Below are 14,992 nucleotides of genomic sequence, written 5' to 3'. Positions count from 1 at the left end.
ACGGATCAAGTTCACCATCTTAAGGGTAATTAGGGATGGGCAACAAACGCTGTCTTTGCCAGCAATGCTCACATCCCATAAACAAAGAAGAAGAAAAATTACTGGGCAGATCTTTCAGAATGTGTGTACAGTCAAGATGCTGAAAGTACAAAATAACATTTAAACAGGTAGCTTTGAAATCACTCAACCTCACGGGCAGGAATGAGGTCATTGAGGGGTTAAAATCTTGAAGATCAAAATCCTGCCCCCCAGCTTCTGTATTCCCAGCCATCCTAATGTTAAAAGAGGAATTGAGAAAATCACCTCGAAAACATCCTGGGACCACAAAAGATGCTGAAGTCATGGCCGAATGACCGAATTAAAATAAAATCAGATGCGTACAGAGTGGCCAAAAATAGTGGAGAATTAGTGGATTGGGAAAGCTTTAAAGAAAAACAAAGAATGACTAAGAAAGCGATTAAGAAAGGAAAGATAGATTATGAAACTAAACTAGCTCAAAATATAAAAAAAGATAGTAAAAGTTTTTACAAGTATATAAAAAGGAATAGAGTGACGAGAGTGAATGTTGGACCCTTGGAAGATGAGAGGGGGGATTTAATAGTGGAAAACGAGGAAATGGCTGAGACTTTAAATAAGTTCTGTGTGTCGGTCTTCACGGTGGAAGACACAAATAGTTTGCCGAATATTAGAGATCGAGAGTTGGTGGGAGGGGAGGTCCTTAATACAATTACTGTTACTAAGGAGGTGGTGCTTGGTAGACTAATAGGACTGAAGGTAGACAAGTCCCCGGGCCCGGATGGAATGCATCCCAGGGTACTGAAAGAAATGGCTGAGGTAATAGCAGATGCGTTAGTAGTAATTTATCAAAATTCGCTGGACTCTGGGGTAGTGCCGGCTGACTGGAAAACAGCTACTGTTACGCCGCTGTTTAAAAAAGGAAGTAGACAAAAGGCGGGTAACTACAGGCCGGTTAGCTTAACGTCCGTAGTTGGGAAGATGCTAGAGTCCATTATTAAAGAGGAAATAACAGAGCACCTGAATAAGAATGGTTCGATCAAGCAGACGCAGCATGGATTCATGAAGGGAAAGTCGTGTTTGACGAATCTACTGGACTTTTATGAAGATGTCACTAGTGCGGTTGACAGAGGGGAACCGGTGGATGTGGTGTTTTTAGATTTCCAGAAGGCGTTCGATAAGGTGCCTCACAAAAGGTTGCTGCAGAAGATTGGGGTACACGGAGTTAGGGGTAAGGTGTTAGCGTGGATTGGGGATTGGCTATCTAACAGGAAGCAAAGAGTTGGGATAAATGGGTGCTTTTCTGGTTGGCAGTTGGTGACCAGTGGCGTGCCGCAGGGATCGGTGCTGGGGCCTCAATTGTTTACCATTTACATAGATGACCTGGAGGAGGGGACTGAATCTAGGGTATTCAAGTTTGCTGATGACACGAAGGTGAGTGGGAAAGCGAATTGCGTGGAGGACGCGGAAAGTCTGCAGAGAGATTTGGATAGGCTGAGCGAGTGGGCGAGGATCTGGCAGATGGAATATAACGTTAGCAAATGTGAGGTTATCCACTTTGGAAGAAATAATAGTAAATTGGAATATTATTTAAATGGAGAAAATTTACATCGTGCGACTGTGCAGAGGGACCTGGGGGTCCTTGTGCACGAATCGCAAAAACTCAGTCTGCAGGTGCAGCAGGTGATCAAGAAGGCGAATGGAATGTTGGCCTTTATCGCGAGGGGGATAGAATATAAAGGCAGGGAGGTTTTGCTGCAACTGTACAAGGCACTGGTGAGGCCGCAACTGGAGTACTGTGTGCAGTTTTGGTCCCCTTATTTACGAAAGGATATATTGGTCTTGGAGGGAGTGCAGAGAAGGTTCACCAGGTTGATACCGGAGATGAGGGGTGTAGCTTATGAGGAGAGATTAAACAGATTGGGTCTGTACTCGTTGGAGTTTAGAAGGATGAGGGGTGATCTTATAGAGACATAAGATAATGAAGGGGCTGGATAGGGTAGAGGTGGAGAGATTCTTTCCACTTAGAAGGGAAACCAGAACTAGAGGGCACAGCCTCAAAATAAGGGGGGGCCGGTTCAGAACAGAGTTGAGGGGGAACTTCTTCTCTCAGAGGGTAGTGAATCTCTGGAATTCTCTGCCCATTGAAGTGGTGGAGGCTTCCTCGTTGAATATGTTTAAATCACGGGTAGATAGTTTTCTGATCGATAAGGGAATTAGGGGATATGGGGAGCAGGCGGGTAAGTGGAACTGATTCGCTTCAGATCAGCCATGATCTTGTTGAATGGCGGGGCAGGCTCGAAGGGCCAGATGGCCTACTCCTGCTCCTATTTCTTATGTTCTTATGACATTGCAACATAACATTAAGATCAAGCCAGGGGCTGTTCCACCGCAGAATAATGGTGGGAAGAGCTAATACCGCCTAATCACGCAAGGGCTTCTAATCCATCCTGATGATTGAAATCTCCCATTCTTCATCACAAAGGAAATCATCCCCCACACCGTTCCACTAAGCCAATAACTGGGAAACCTTTTTTAATATTCATTCATGGGATGTGGACATCGCTGGCTATGTCAGCATTTATTGTTGCTAATTGTCTTTGAGAAGTTGCCTTCTTGAACCTCCACAGTCTCTGTGGTGGAGGTACACCCACTGTGGAGTTCCAGGATTTTGATCCAGCGAGAGTGGAGAAAGAGTGATATATTTCCAAGTCAAGATGGTGAGCGGCTTGAAGGGGAACTTCCATTTGGTGGTATTCGCATGTGTCCACTACCCTTGTCCTTCTAGGAGGTAGTGGCCATGGGTTTGGAAGATGCTGTTTAAGGAGAGTTTCTGCAGTATATATTGTAGTTAGTAATGATTGTCCTGAAGCTCCTCCTTCCACTAACAACTGGGACCACTCTCAAGGGTCCCTGGGTGTGGCCCCAAGTATTTCCAAATTCTTGATGTTGTTTTGTAGTCAGGTAATTACTTTGGACAAATGGGAAACCAAGACTTTTCATTTAACTGGGACCCTGCAATGGACTTTATGGACACGTCACCTGCTATTGGGGGAGTGTGCACCTTTCCCAACCCAGCCCCTCCCCAACCATCTACAAAAATGGCGTGGACTAATGACCTAGAGACAAACATTCTAATCCCAGTATGACAAGGGAAATTAAATTCAAAGGAAATCTTCTGCCTTTTCCTGGCCTCTATGTGACTCCAGATCCAATGTGGTTGACACTCAACTCCCTTGTATTAATTAAAAACGGGCTGGTGTTGAACTTTGAACCAATCTGGAGACAAGCGAGGAGCACTGTTAATACGACAAGCAGAGATGCTTTTGGTACAGAAGAACCCAAATGCAGTGGTCTGTATTGAAGTTAACGCTCAGCTCGTTTGGAGCATAAAATGATGCCAGTAGATGAGAGAAAGAGTGAATGAAGGAATGACAGAGTAGGAGAAAGTGGGGGAGGCATGGTCAAAGCAGGGCTTCTGCATTGTATGTTTGAGTTGATATGAGGAGGGACAATTAAAAAATTGGTCAAAGATGTAGATTTTAAAGAGGGTGTTCAAGGATGAGAGGGGATGGAATTTCAGAGTTTAGGGAACAGATAGCCAATTATCATTTTTTTAAAAAGTCACTACCTTCATTTCTTCTTTATTTTTTTCAATCTCCTTTCTAAGCGAAACTGCACTTTGCTGAGCTTCTGCTTTTTCCAAAAGCAGTGAATCAAGCCTAGTTGTCAGATCCTGGTCAAATAAACAGAACAGTGCAAATTACAATAATGCATCAAATTTATTTTAAAAAGTTATAAAATATTATAAATAGTTCTGATTTATTATTTTATTCAACTAGACAGAAATAATTTCCTAATTCCCATATAAAGATCACATAGAGTTGCATAACACAAGTCTCCAAAAAGAATAAATGAACATATAACCCAAAAATTAATTAGATTCAATCCATTGGCCAAAGTTGCTCATATACTGAATATACACTTACATATGCTTGACCAGCCCACAAATAAAAATGTTAACATTATCCAGCTATGATACTACTTAGCAGTATAAATAAAGCCTTTTTATAACTTTATAAAGTAGCCATGCTACAGAGCATAGACAAAATTTCTCCCACGATATCATTAATTTCTCACATATCATCCATATTCAAGTTCTTACCCTCCTTCAGTCAATATAGTATTCGAAGGACAGTAGGCCTATTTATGTTCCTCGGTACTGTGTTTTCTTGTGCCCAATGAGCAAAAGCTTCAATAAGTTTTGACGCCATTTTGAAAACTTCCTGGAAGCTTGCAACTCCCTTGATGGCTTAATGATTAAATGCATATTGTGATGTGCTACTAAATCATACAGACGAGAAGGACCACAGTCTATCCTGTATTTGTGTTACAACAATCAGCCACCGTTCCCATTCCCTATCACTATATAGTGGCCCCTGTTGTGTAAGTGGACACTTGGCAAGAATAGGCTTTGAGCCCTTCACAGTTGAATAACTTCTGATGATATTCACTACCTAACCCCCAAAGAATAGGAATGGCTAACCAGACAAAGTAGCTGAGGGCCACCTGTGCCACAGAACCATATCTTGGCAAGGGTGTCTGAAGGAAAGACAAGGAAACAAGGAACGAAAATAGGCACAAAACGCAAGATGATGGGAAAAAGAATGCTGGTTAAATGCAAGAAATCAGGAAAAGGCAAAGTCACTTTCATTATAAAATGACCAGGACAAGTGATATGGTACAGCTCATCATTTTACAAAAAAATCACATTCACATCTACTTATTCAAGCAAATTGATTTGCTGTTTAAATACTTCAATTTTATGTAAAATGTCCTTAAGACAAAAATGTTAGCTTTGGATGGACTGTGTAACAACCAATCATTTCCTTGACAGATGATTATCACTCACACTAATTAAGACAATGTAGTTTTGTTCATGCTACGAGATAAAGTTACAACAATAATTGAAATCCATTTTATGTACATTACCTGGATGACTACATCATTAACTTCAGCAGTTGGCTTTGTTTTGAGCTGTACAATTTCATTTTCCAGTGCTGAAATGATATTATATGTATTGTAAAATCTTTGGAAAATAAACTGCTTGATGAGATCTAAATCTGCCAAAGTAAAAACTAAACAATACATGCATATTTACGGGATAAACAGTAATGAAATACAGTGTACACAATTTAATAAATAAATATAATCTGAGTTGAAATGAGGAAAATACCTCAAAATGTCAAGAAACAGCCTGGTCCCGTTTTAATTGGTATAATTTTTAGAAAGTCTATAATTCAGTCAGATACATTGGAAGATTTATTGTTACCAGATGTTGAGTCTTGCTGTATTGTAACCAGCATATATAGTGTGCTTTTAATGTAGTAAAATGTCCCAACACATTTCAGAGTAGTTATCAGAACAAAATCCACACGAATATGAAAGAATGAGGCGTTACAAGGTTTGACCAAATGTATTGTTAAACACATGGGTTCTAAACAGAGCCTTAAAGGAGAAGACTGATTCATTAACTGTTCCTCCATAAAAGTGTTTTGGGTTTTTTCCCCCCCCATGTTAAAAGTGTTCTATACGTGCAAATTATCATTGCAGCTCAGTTTGCAAAAGTGATATTGATGCACATATTCTTTAAGTACAGATAGCTAAAATTAACTTCCTATCTTAACAGTAGCATTACAGAACTAAGTAGCCAGTATCAGTAAAGGAAGTGCAAGAAACCACTTCACTAAACTTCACAAATGGTCAAATTTTCAAGGGAAGATCACAGCAAGGTTGTCAATTTTTATTTAGGCAAACTGATCAGAGTGCATGATCCTAATTGTGTGCAACCTTAGCATATTACACTGGCAGCTTGTACTGCAGATATTACTAAATTTATTACTGCATCCACAATGCCAGGTGATGTAGAGTTAGATCAACATGAGGTAGGACCACTATAACTAAATGATCAGTTCCTTAGTTAGAATTAAACAAGAGTACAAAACAATTATTGTAATGTTCAGCTTACCATGCTGTCGACCTTCCTATATAGCGTGCTGGCTCAGCATTCACTATATAAGTGAGTAAACAGCACACATCTTAACTATTTAAGGGTGCTAATGGTGAATTTTCTGTTCAAAGAATTGTACTGTCTATATACATTACCAGTGCATTTTGACTTTGTCTTCTGTAAAAGCATAATCTGTTTCTTTGTGAATTTTATGAGATCTTCCTTTGGTAGAGTGTCCAGCTGTACATACAGTAAAGCATAAATTAGTATGTACTCAACATATTGCAATGTTAATCCACAAGGGATTAATATTTAGATGTTTTAAAAAAACAAGTTCTGAAAAATTGTGCAGTTAGTTTGAATGCAAGGTTTTTATAAGATGGTTATGTTGTGGACTTTTATTCAAATTCATGGTAAAGGAAGAAATGAAAAAGGTCATGTGGCCTGCTGCTAGTTATGCCCGGTGATAAGCTGATGTGATCTGGTTACAATGGGTACAGAACAAACTTCACCTGCCAGGTTTAACATCTGAAAACAAAGGACAGAGTATTTAGCTTTGCCATGGGTAGACTTAGAGACTCTGAGGCAGCTGTTAATCCTGAACTTAGAGAGAAGGAGACAGCAGCTCCTGCAAATAGCAAGAAATAAAAACAGTTCTTTGTTAGCCATCATGCAGAATACTAATGAGTGCTTGTCCTGGGTGAAGAGAAAGAATTGCAGAGATGCAAAGTACAGGGTGATTTGTCCTGGCAAGGCCAGGAGAAGGAAACACTGGAGCGAGCCTTTTTGCTGGAAGATGATTTGGAATTTTCAGAAGCCTGAGGAACAGGGCCTCGATGATCATTGGACATTATGACTCGGCAAAATAGGGAGAAGTGAACTCACTGGAAGTTGGGAGTGACTATGGACTGTTTCCTGTAAAGACTGCAATTCTGGGAAGAATGTACTTTACCTTATTTATATATGTTGCATGGGATGAGGATCATAGAGTTTTACAGCACAGAAAAAGGTCCTTCAGCCCATCATGTTTGGCCATCAAGCACCTATCTATTCTAATCCCATTTTCCAGCACTATTTGTCATAACAAAGAACAATACAGCACAGGAACAGGCCCTTCGGCCCTCCAAGCCCGCGCCGCTCCCTGGTCCAAACTAGACCATTCTTTTGATCCCTCCATTCCCACTATGTTCATGTGGCTATCTAGATAAGTCTGAAATGTTCCCAGTGTGTCCGCCTCCACCACCTTGCCCGCCAGCGCATTCCAGGCCCCCACCACCCTCTGTGCAAAATACATCCTTCTGATATCCGTGTTAAACCTCCCCCCCCTCACCTTGAACCTATGACCCCTCGTGAACGTCACCACCGACCTGGGAAAAAGCTTCCCACCGTTCACCCTATCTATGCCTTTCATAATTTTATACACCTCTATTAGATCACCCCTCATCCTCTGTCTTTCCAGTGAGAACAACCCCAGTTTACCCAATCTCTCCTCATAACTAAACTCTTCCATACCAGGCAACATCCTGGTAAGCCTCCTCTGCACTCTCTCTAAAGCCTCACGTCCTTCTGGTAGTGTGGCGACCAGAACTGGATGCAGTATGGATTATCTGTTCTGTCATTGAAAGTATTAGCTGCCTACTAAGTAATGTTTAGTTGATGTTGATTTTAATTTGTCACAGTAAAAATTTTAAAATTCAAAATCTTCTCTATAAGACCATAAGACATAGGAGCAGAATTAGGCCACTCGGCCCATCGGGTCTGCTTCGCCATTCAATCATAGCTGATATTTTTCTCATCCCCATTCTCCTGCCTTTTCCCCATAACCCCATATCCCCTTCTTAATTAAGAACATATCTATCTCTGTCATAAAGGCCTCCACAGCCTTCTGTGGCAAAGAGTTCCACAGATTCACCACTCTCTGGCTGAAGAAATTCCTCCTCATCTCTGTTTTAAAGGATCATCCCTTTAGCCTGAGGTTGTGCCCTCTGGTTCTAGTTTTTCCTACTAGTGGGAACATCCTCTCCACATCCACTTTCTCCAGGCCTCGCAGTATCCTGTAAGTTTCAATAAGATCCCCCCTCATCCTTCTAAACTCCAATGAGTACAGACCCAGAGTCCTCAACCATTCCTCAAACGACAAGCTCTTCATTCCAGGGATCATTCTTGTGAACCTCCTCTGGACTCTTTCCAAGGCCAGCACATCCTTCTTTAGATATAGGGCCCAAAACTGCTCACAATACTCCAAATCGGGTCTGACCAGAGCCTTATATAGCCTCAGAAATACATCCCTGCTCTTGTATTCTAGCCCTCTCAACATGAATGCTGACATTACATTTGCCTTCCTAACTGCCGACTGAACCTGCGCGTTAACCTTAAGAGAATCTTGAACAATGACTCCCAAGTCCCTTTGTGTTTCTGATTTCCTAAGCATTTTCCCATTTAGAAAATAGTCTATGCCTCCATTCCTCCTTCCAAAGTGCATAACCTCACACTTTTCCACATTGTATTCCATCTGCCACTTCTTTGCCCACTTTCCTAACCTGTCCAAGCCCTTCTGCAGCTCCTCAATTTCCTCAATACTACCTGTCCCTCTACATATCTTTGTATCATCTGCAAACTTAGCAACAGTGCCTTCAGTTCCTTCTTCCAAATCAATGTATATTGTGAAAAGTTGTGGTCCCAGCACTGACCCCTGAGGCACACCACTAGTCACCAGCTGCCATCCTGAAAAATACCCCTTTATCCCCACTCTCTGCCTTCTGCCAGTCAGCCAATCCTCTATCATGCCAGGATCTTACCCTTAACACCATGGGCACTTAACTTATTTAACAGTCTCCTATGCGGCACCTTGTGAAAGGCCTTATGGAAATCTAAATAAATCACGTCCACTGGTTCTCCTTTATCTAACTTCCTTGTTACCTCCTCAAAGAACTCTAACAGATTTGTCAGACATGACCTCCCCTTGACGAAGCCGTGCTGACGCAGTCCTACTTTATCACGCATTTCCAAGTACTCTACAATCTCATCTTTAATAATGGACTCTAAAATCTTGCCAATGACCAAAGTCAGGCTAACTGGCCTATAATTTCCTGTCTACTTCCTCCCTCCCTTCTTAAACTGCAGTGTTACATTAGCTACTTTCCAGTCCTCTGGGATCCTCCCTGCCTCCAGTGATTCCTGAAAGATCACCACCAATGCCTCAACGATTTCCTCAGCTTTTAGAACCCTGAGGTGTAGTCCATTCGGTCCGGGTGATTGATTCACCTTCATACCTTTCAGTTTCCCCAGAATCTTCTCCTTAGTGACGGCCACTGCACTCACGTGTGCCCCCTGACTCTCCTGGAGCTTGGCATCCCACTGGTGAGTTCCACCATGAAGACTGATGCAAAGTAACGATTCAGTTCCTCTGCCATTGCTTTGTTTTCTATTATTACTTCCCAAGCCTCATTTTCCAGTGGTCCAATGGCTATTTTTGCCTCTCTCCTACGTTTTATATATTGAAAAAAAACTCTTCCTATCTTCTTTTATATTACTAGCTAGCTTACCCTCATTATTTCATTTTCTCTCCCCTTATTGCTTTTTTAGTTGCCCTCTGCTCGCTTTCTCATGTGATTCCCTTAAGTTAGTCACTGGGCATTCAAATCTTTAAGTTATCAGTGATGGGGATTGTGACAAGTTAATACTTAAGAAAATATATATATTTTTCAAACCTTAGATTTTCCTGTTCCAGGGGTTGCTGGTGAAGCCACGCCATCCTGACTACTCTCCTGTTAAACAGAAACAGAAGTGTTACAACTTAGGGGTTGGTTTCAGTGTTTTAACATGGCATCAATTTTCACAATAACCACAACTTATATACAATCAATACCTCATGTTTGCCTTTCTAGCAGATAACTGGGAAATCCTACAACTATAGTTCAAATTCAACATAAAAATCTAATTTTTTATTCCAATTAACCACAATGCAGGTATTCATCACTGTTTATGATCTTAATGTCTAACACATTCACTGCAGCTTAAGTAATTCACAGTATGTTTAAAGCTTTGAGATGTGACAGCACATAAATGCAATATTTATGAAATAAAACGGTTCAGCATCAAATTATCCAATTAACAAGGTGTTTATTACAGCAACATCCACTACATTTTCAATAGCTCCTGAATTAATGCAGCCTTAAGCTAGAGACACCACACATTCATTTGTTAAGGAATTCATTACCTCAGAGACTTCAAGTTTCCTGGCTCCCAAGTTCTCTCACCTCTGTTGCTCTGGTTTCAGGCTGATACATCACTACTTATCTTCCCACTGCTCCTCCAAACACAGGTGTTTCCCTCAAACATGAGCCTAACAACAACAAGTGTGGGGAGGAAGTGCCTGTGATTGAAGGAGCAACTCCTCACAGATGCTGTTTCTTCCACACATGGTGGTCACTTTCCTCTCACTGGCCATCCCCATGATTCAATATTGTTCAATAGAGCTTCTACCTCACTGAAGAGGCTTCAAACCAATCCACATCTAACAACTTGCTCTGAAAACACTGTTCACATTTTGACAGCTGTGACAAATTGCACCACAACAACAGAGACAATGCACACACGCTAAACAAAACAACTCAATATTCTAAAAATAAGTCAATTCACCCTATGTCTCTACACAACCCAGTGTTTGATGACTAAACACCCCTATGCAGATTTGTGATCTTTAAGCCTTGACTCAAATATTCTCTGTGCCTAAATGTACTCATGATGTGGAGATGCCGGCGTTGGACTGGGATAAACATGGTAAGAGTTTTAACAACACCAGGTTAAAGTCCAACAGGTTTATTTGGTAGCAAATGCCATTAGCTTTCAGAGCGCTGCTCCTTCGTCAGATGGAGTGGAAATCTGCTCTCAAACAGGACACAGAGACACAAAATCAAGTTACATAATACTGATTAGTAATTCTGTAATTCTAATCAGCATTCTGTAACTTGATTTTGTGTCTCTGTGCCCTGTTTGAGAGCAGATTTCCATTCCATCTGACGAAGGAGCAGCGCTCCGAAAGCCAATGGCATTTGCTACCAAATAAACCTGTTGGACTTTAACCTGGTGTTGTTAAAACCCCTAAATGTACTGACAGAGCAAAATGGAGTGTGTGCACTTAACTATCAGGCAAATTGAATTTCTGCCCATGGAGATTTTGAAGTGTTTATTTGTGAAATTCCTAAGAATGTTGATGGGTTTCTGCTTATATCAGACTCAGACACCTGGATAGTCATATTTAAAAGTTCTTCATTCAACAGGGGGATCTTTTTGCAGCATATCCACGACATAGCAATAAAAATTTGGAATCCACTATGAATAACAGCAAATGATACCCATTAATTACTCGTCCTGCTGAGATATGAAAGCCTGTAGAAAAGCATTTAGAAGTAATTTTCTGATTCCTTTTACACCATGAGTAAATTAATATGATTCAATTCTTGCAGAATAATTTTAAATGATGGTTGTTGTAGAAATGTTTTCCCTTTAATATTGGTCAAATTATTTTGTTTAGTAAAAACACCTGAAGACAATAATATGCCTTGACAAACTTCTGCTTGGATACAAGCATAGCACTTTTTATTACATTTGGACGAATGCACAATCTAATTACCCTACATCTTGAAGTTGGTTGTAACGTACCTTGGCATTAGTCACAAGAAGGTACTATACAGCACAGTCCTTTACATAATGTAATCTTTGAATTACATACTTAAGGGCTATAGTGAAAAGTACCAATAGACCACTTTAGTTGATGTAGAAACATTTAGGTTACTGAGGTTAACTCTTAACATAACTGAGTGGTGTTATAGCAATTATTAAAATATTTTTTACATTTTGTAAGAAATCCAAATCTTTTGAAATTTGGCCAGAACAATAATTGATTGACTTTCCCCAGACTAAGACTGCCATAACTTGGTTTATTCATTCGTAGAAAATACAAAAGACAATGCTAAATATCAGTCCATTTACGTTACATAAATGGAAGTGATTCAAAATACAGAGAAACAAGTCATGTTGCATAGTTTTCACATCTATCAATAGTTTGCCTCATTTGTCAACACTCTCAGCAGAATCAAAAGATCCAAGTTCCTCCCACTCTAGGATTTGAACACATAATCTAGACTAACACTTCAGGTTTAACTAACGGTGTGTTGCATTCTAAGAGGTGCAACCTTTCAGATGAGATATTAATCTGCACCAACCTTTCCAGGTCACATGCAAATTTCCAAAAAGGGTAAAAGGAAAGAGTTGCTCAGACCAGATCCTTGCACTCACTGTTAACAGTGAGGCAGAGTTCCATAAACAGCAGAGACTGGAGCTCATCATTGGCAAATAACATCGGCACAAAGGCCTGGTTCTGAAGCGTTCATCTATCATTCTATGCTGTAAAACCCTTAAGACTTATGAATGAGGAACCACAGGTTCTGCATTATCTGAGTGACAAGACCAGCTGAACACAAACATTCAATAATGGTCTGCCACAGGGGCTGGTTCTCACACTGGCCCTTTTTAGTGAATTTGTAGTGGACATGACCTGCACCAAATCCTGAAACTTCATCAATTCCAGTGACAGAACACTGGTGATGCAGGCATCAATGCCAGAGGAAGCAGTGGCCTGGATCTATTGGTTCCATTGATCTGGATCTAATGGGATGCCACTTCCAGAGCTGATAACTTCACCTCAATTCAGAGGAGACAGTTGTGTCAACATCCCATCTCAACAATAATGCCACCAAGAAAGAACGCAGTGTTTTCTTCTGTGGAAGGCAACTTATTCATGATTAACACAGAATGCCCAGATATCACCTTGGATAGACTTTCACCCATCAGCCTCATCTAATCAGTACCGGCTAAAAAGTAAAAACCAGCGTGAACCTGGTCTGAAAATACTCTGGAACATCATATGGGGGTACAGTCAAAACACTCTGCATTGCTGAACCGAGGCAGGAATGACATTGGGCAATGTTACTTCAAAGAGATAACCAAACTTAACCCCATTATAAGACTTGTCCTTCATATGTAAATAGTAGCAATACAAATTGAAGGGAGCTCTCCCAATGCAGACTTTTGAATTGCCATCAGACTTTTGAATGGATCTACTTTGTATTAAGTTGATCTTTGTCTACGCCCTAGCTATGACTGTAACACTATATTCTGCACCTTCTCCCCTATGTAGTCTATGAGTGGTATGTTTTGTCTTTATAGCACACAAGAAATAATACTTCTTACTGTATGTTAATACATGTGACAATAATGAATCAAATCAAAATCTTTCCACAAACAACACCAAAGTGGTGAGTGCGTTTACCAACATAATAGTCTGCACTTCAAAAGATACTGAGTTAGTTGTGGTGCTGTGCCATGTAAATGCAACCAAGTCTTTATTTTATAGTGTAAATGGAGAATTATAGATCGGTTTGCAGTAAGCTCTAATGCACAATAGTATCCTTAGTGTTTGATTTATAGTGCAGAATCATCCTATGCCCCTAGAGAACAACAGAAATTGTTTATTTACAACCTGCTAGATAGATAATGGGTTTGATTCCCGGCTTGGGTCACTGTCTGTGTGGAGTTTGCACATTCTCCCCGTGTCTGTGTGGGTTTCCTCCGGGTGCTCCGGTTTCCTCCCATAGTCCAAAGATGTGCGGGTTAGGTTGATTGGCTATGCTAAAATTGCCCCTGGGATGCGTAGGTTAGAGGGATTAGTGGGTAAAATATGTAGGGATATGGGGGTAGGGCCTGGGTGGGATTGTGGTCGGTGCAGACTCGATGGGCCGAATGGCCTCTTTCTGTACTGTAGGGATTCTATCATGTAATGCTTTTTTTAAACAGTTTGACCACTGTTGAACAACTCAGGAAATATGAACTGAACAGGAACTAAAAGGCAGTCTGGTCTTGTCGACGTGTGCTGAGTGTTTAGCCCATAGGTCAGAAAAGGTAACTTCAGCAGAACTACCTTGAGAAGCGACCCTGGTCAGACAGTGATGCCATCCCATTTATTACACTGCTCCAATGCTGATTTCAAATGAGAATCTGAAAGCTGGCCGGGGTTTGCTTTGTAAACATCCTGCTTGGTGCTGGCATGGCGAATTACCAATACTAATTAAATATTTACAAGTGATTCATTTTACAGCCTGAAATGCTACACGGCAACTTTGGAAACTCGATTTAAGGGCGATAAGCTCATCGGGGAGGTTTTGCCGCAGAACAAGTGAAATGTTGGGCTTCTTCTCAGGCAGAGCCTTTACTGGGCAGCAATTTAATAATAAACTGAACGGATTCCCACTCGCCCACCCGCTCCCATTTCACACCGTTCAGGCGGAGTCTCTGGAGACTTGAGTCCCGGCTCAGTGACACCTCACACCATCCAACTCACCTCCATCCTCGGGATTCCGGCCTCCTCCCCCTCACCTCAAGCAAATCGACTGCGCAAAAAGCAGCACAGCGGCTCCCGGCTCTGGGCCCCGGCCTCCAATCACCGCCTCCGGCCTCTCAGCCTCAGCCCCGACCTCCAATCACCGGCCCCAACCGCACCCCGGCCTCCAATCACCGCCTCCGGTCTCCGGCCTCCAATCACCAGCCCCAACCGGACCCCCCCGTCCTCCAATCACCTCCTCCGGTCCCCGGCCTACAAATCACCGCCTCCGGTCCCTCCTCCAATCACCTCCTCCGGTCCCCGGCCTCCAATCACCACCTCCGGTCTCCCCCTCCAATCACCGGCCCCAACCGGACCCCCGCCCTCCAATCACCGCCTCCAGATCTCTCCTCCAATCACCGGCCCCAACCGCACCCCGGCCTCCAATCAACGCCTTCAGGTCTCTCCTCCAATCACCGCCTCTCAGCCCCGGCCGCCAATCACCGCCTCCGCCTTGCAGTTGTTCCGGTCTCGCGTTCTTGCTGACGTCTCTTACTGGAAGTGAAGGTTACCATGGTGACGGGGCC

At 41.9% G+C, this 14,992-nt stretch overlaps 1 protein-coding gene across 6 annotated transcripts in view; it reads right to left on the bottom strand.

Annotated features, from left to right (window-relative positions):
• gcc2 (GRIP and coiled-coil domain containing 2) overlaps positions 1-14,593 on the bottom strand; it is a 64,172-nt gene extending 49,579 nt beyond the window's left edge. For 5 of the 6 annotated variants that reach the window (XR_013498880.1, XM_078221981.1, XM_078221982.1 and 2 more), the window contains exons 1-5: positions 14,427-14,593; positions 9,736-9,792; positions 6,181-6,265; positions 5,008-5,075; positions 3,647-3,751 (exon numbers count right to left, since the gene is read on the bottom strand). Coding sequence is in view for 5 of the 6 variants with exons in the window: in XM_078221981.1 (XP_078078107.1) it covers positions 3,647-3,751; positions 5,008-5,075; positions 6,181-6,265; positions 9,736-9,792; positions 14,427-14,432 (321 nt within the window). In the remaining variant the exon portion in view is untranslated. Of the gene's footprint in view, positions 1-3,646; positions 3,752-5,007; positions 5,076-6,180; positions 6,266-9,735; positions 9,793-9,893; positions 9,930-14,426 lie in introns of all 6 variants that reach the window. The other variant, XM_078221983.1, reaches the window with a different exon arrangement.
• Positions 14,594-14,992: the final 399 nt, after the last annotated feature.

Source organism: Mustelus asterias, chromosome 10, assembly GCF_964213995.1.
Source record: "Mustelus asterias chromosome 10, sMusAst1.hap1.1, whole genome shotgun sequence".
Lineage (NCBI taxonomy): Eukaryota > Metazoa > Chordata > Chondrichthyes > Carcharhiniformes > Triakidae > Mustelus > Mustelus asterias.
Note: the sequence above shows the minus strand (reverse complement) of the source record. Positions and strands in the feature narration are given on the sequence as shown.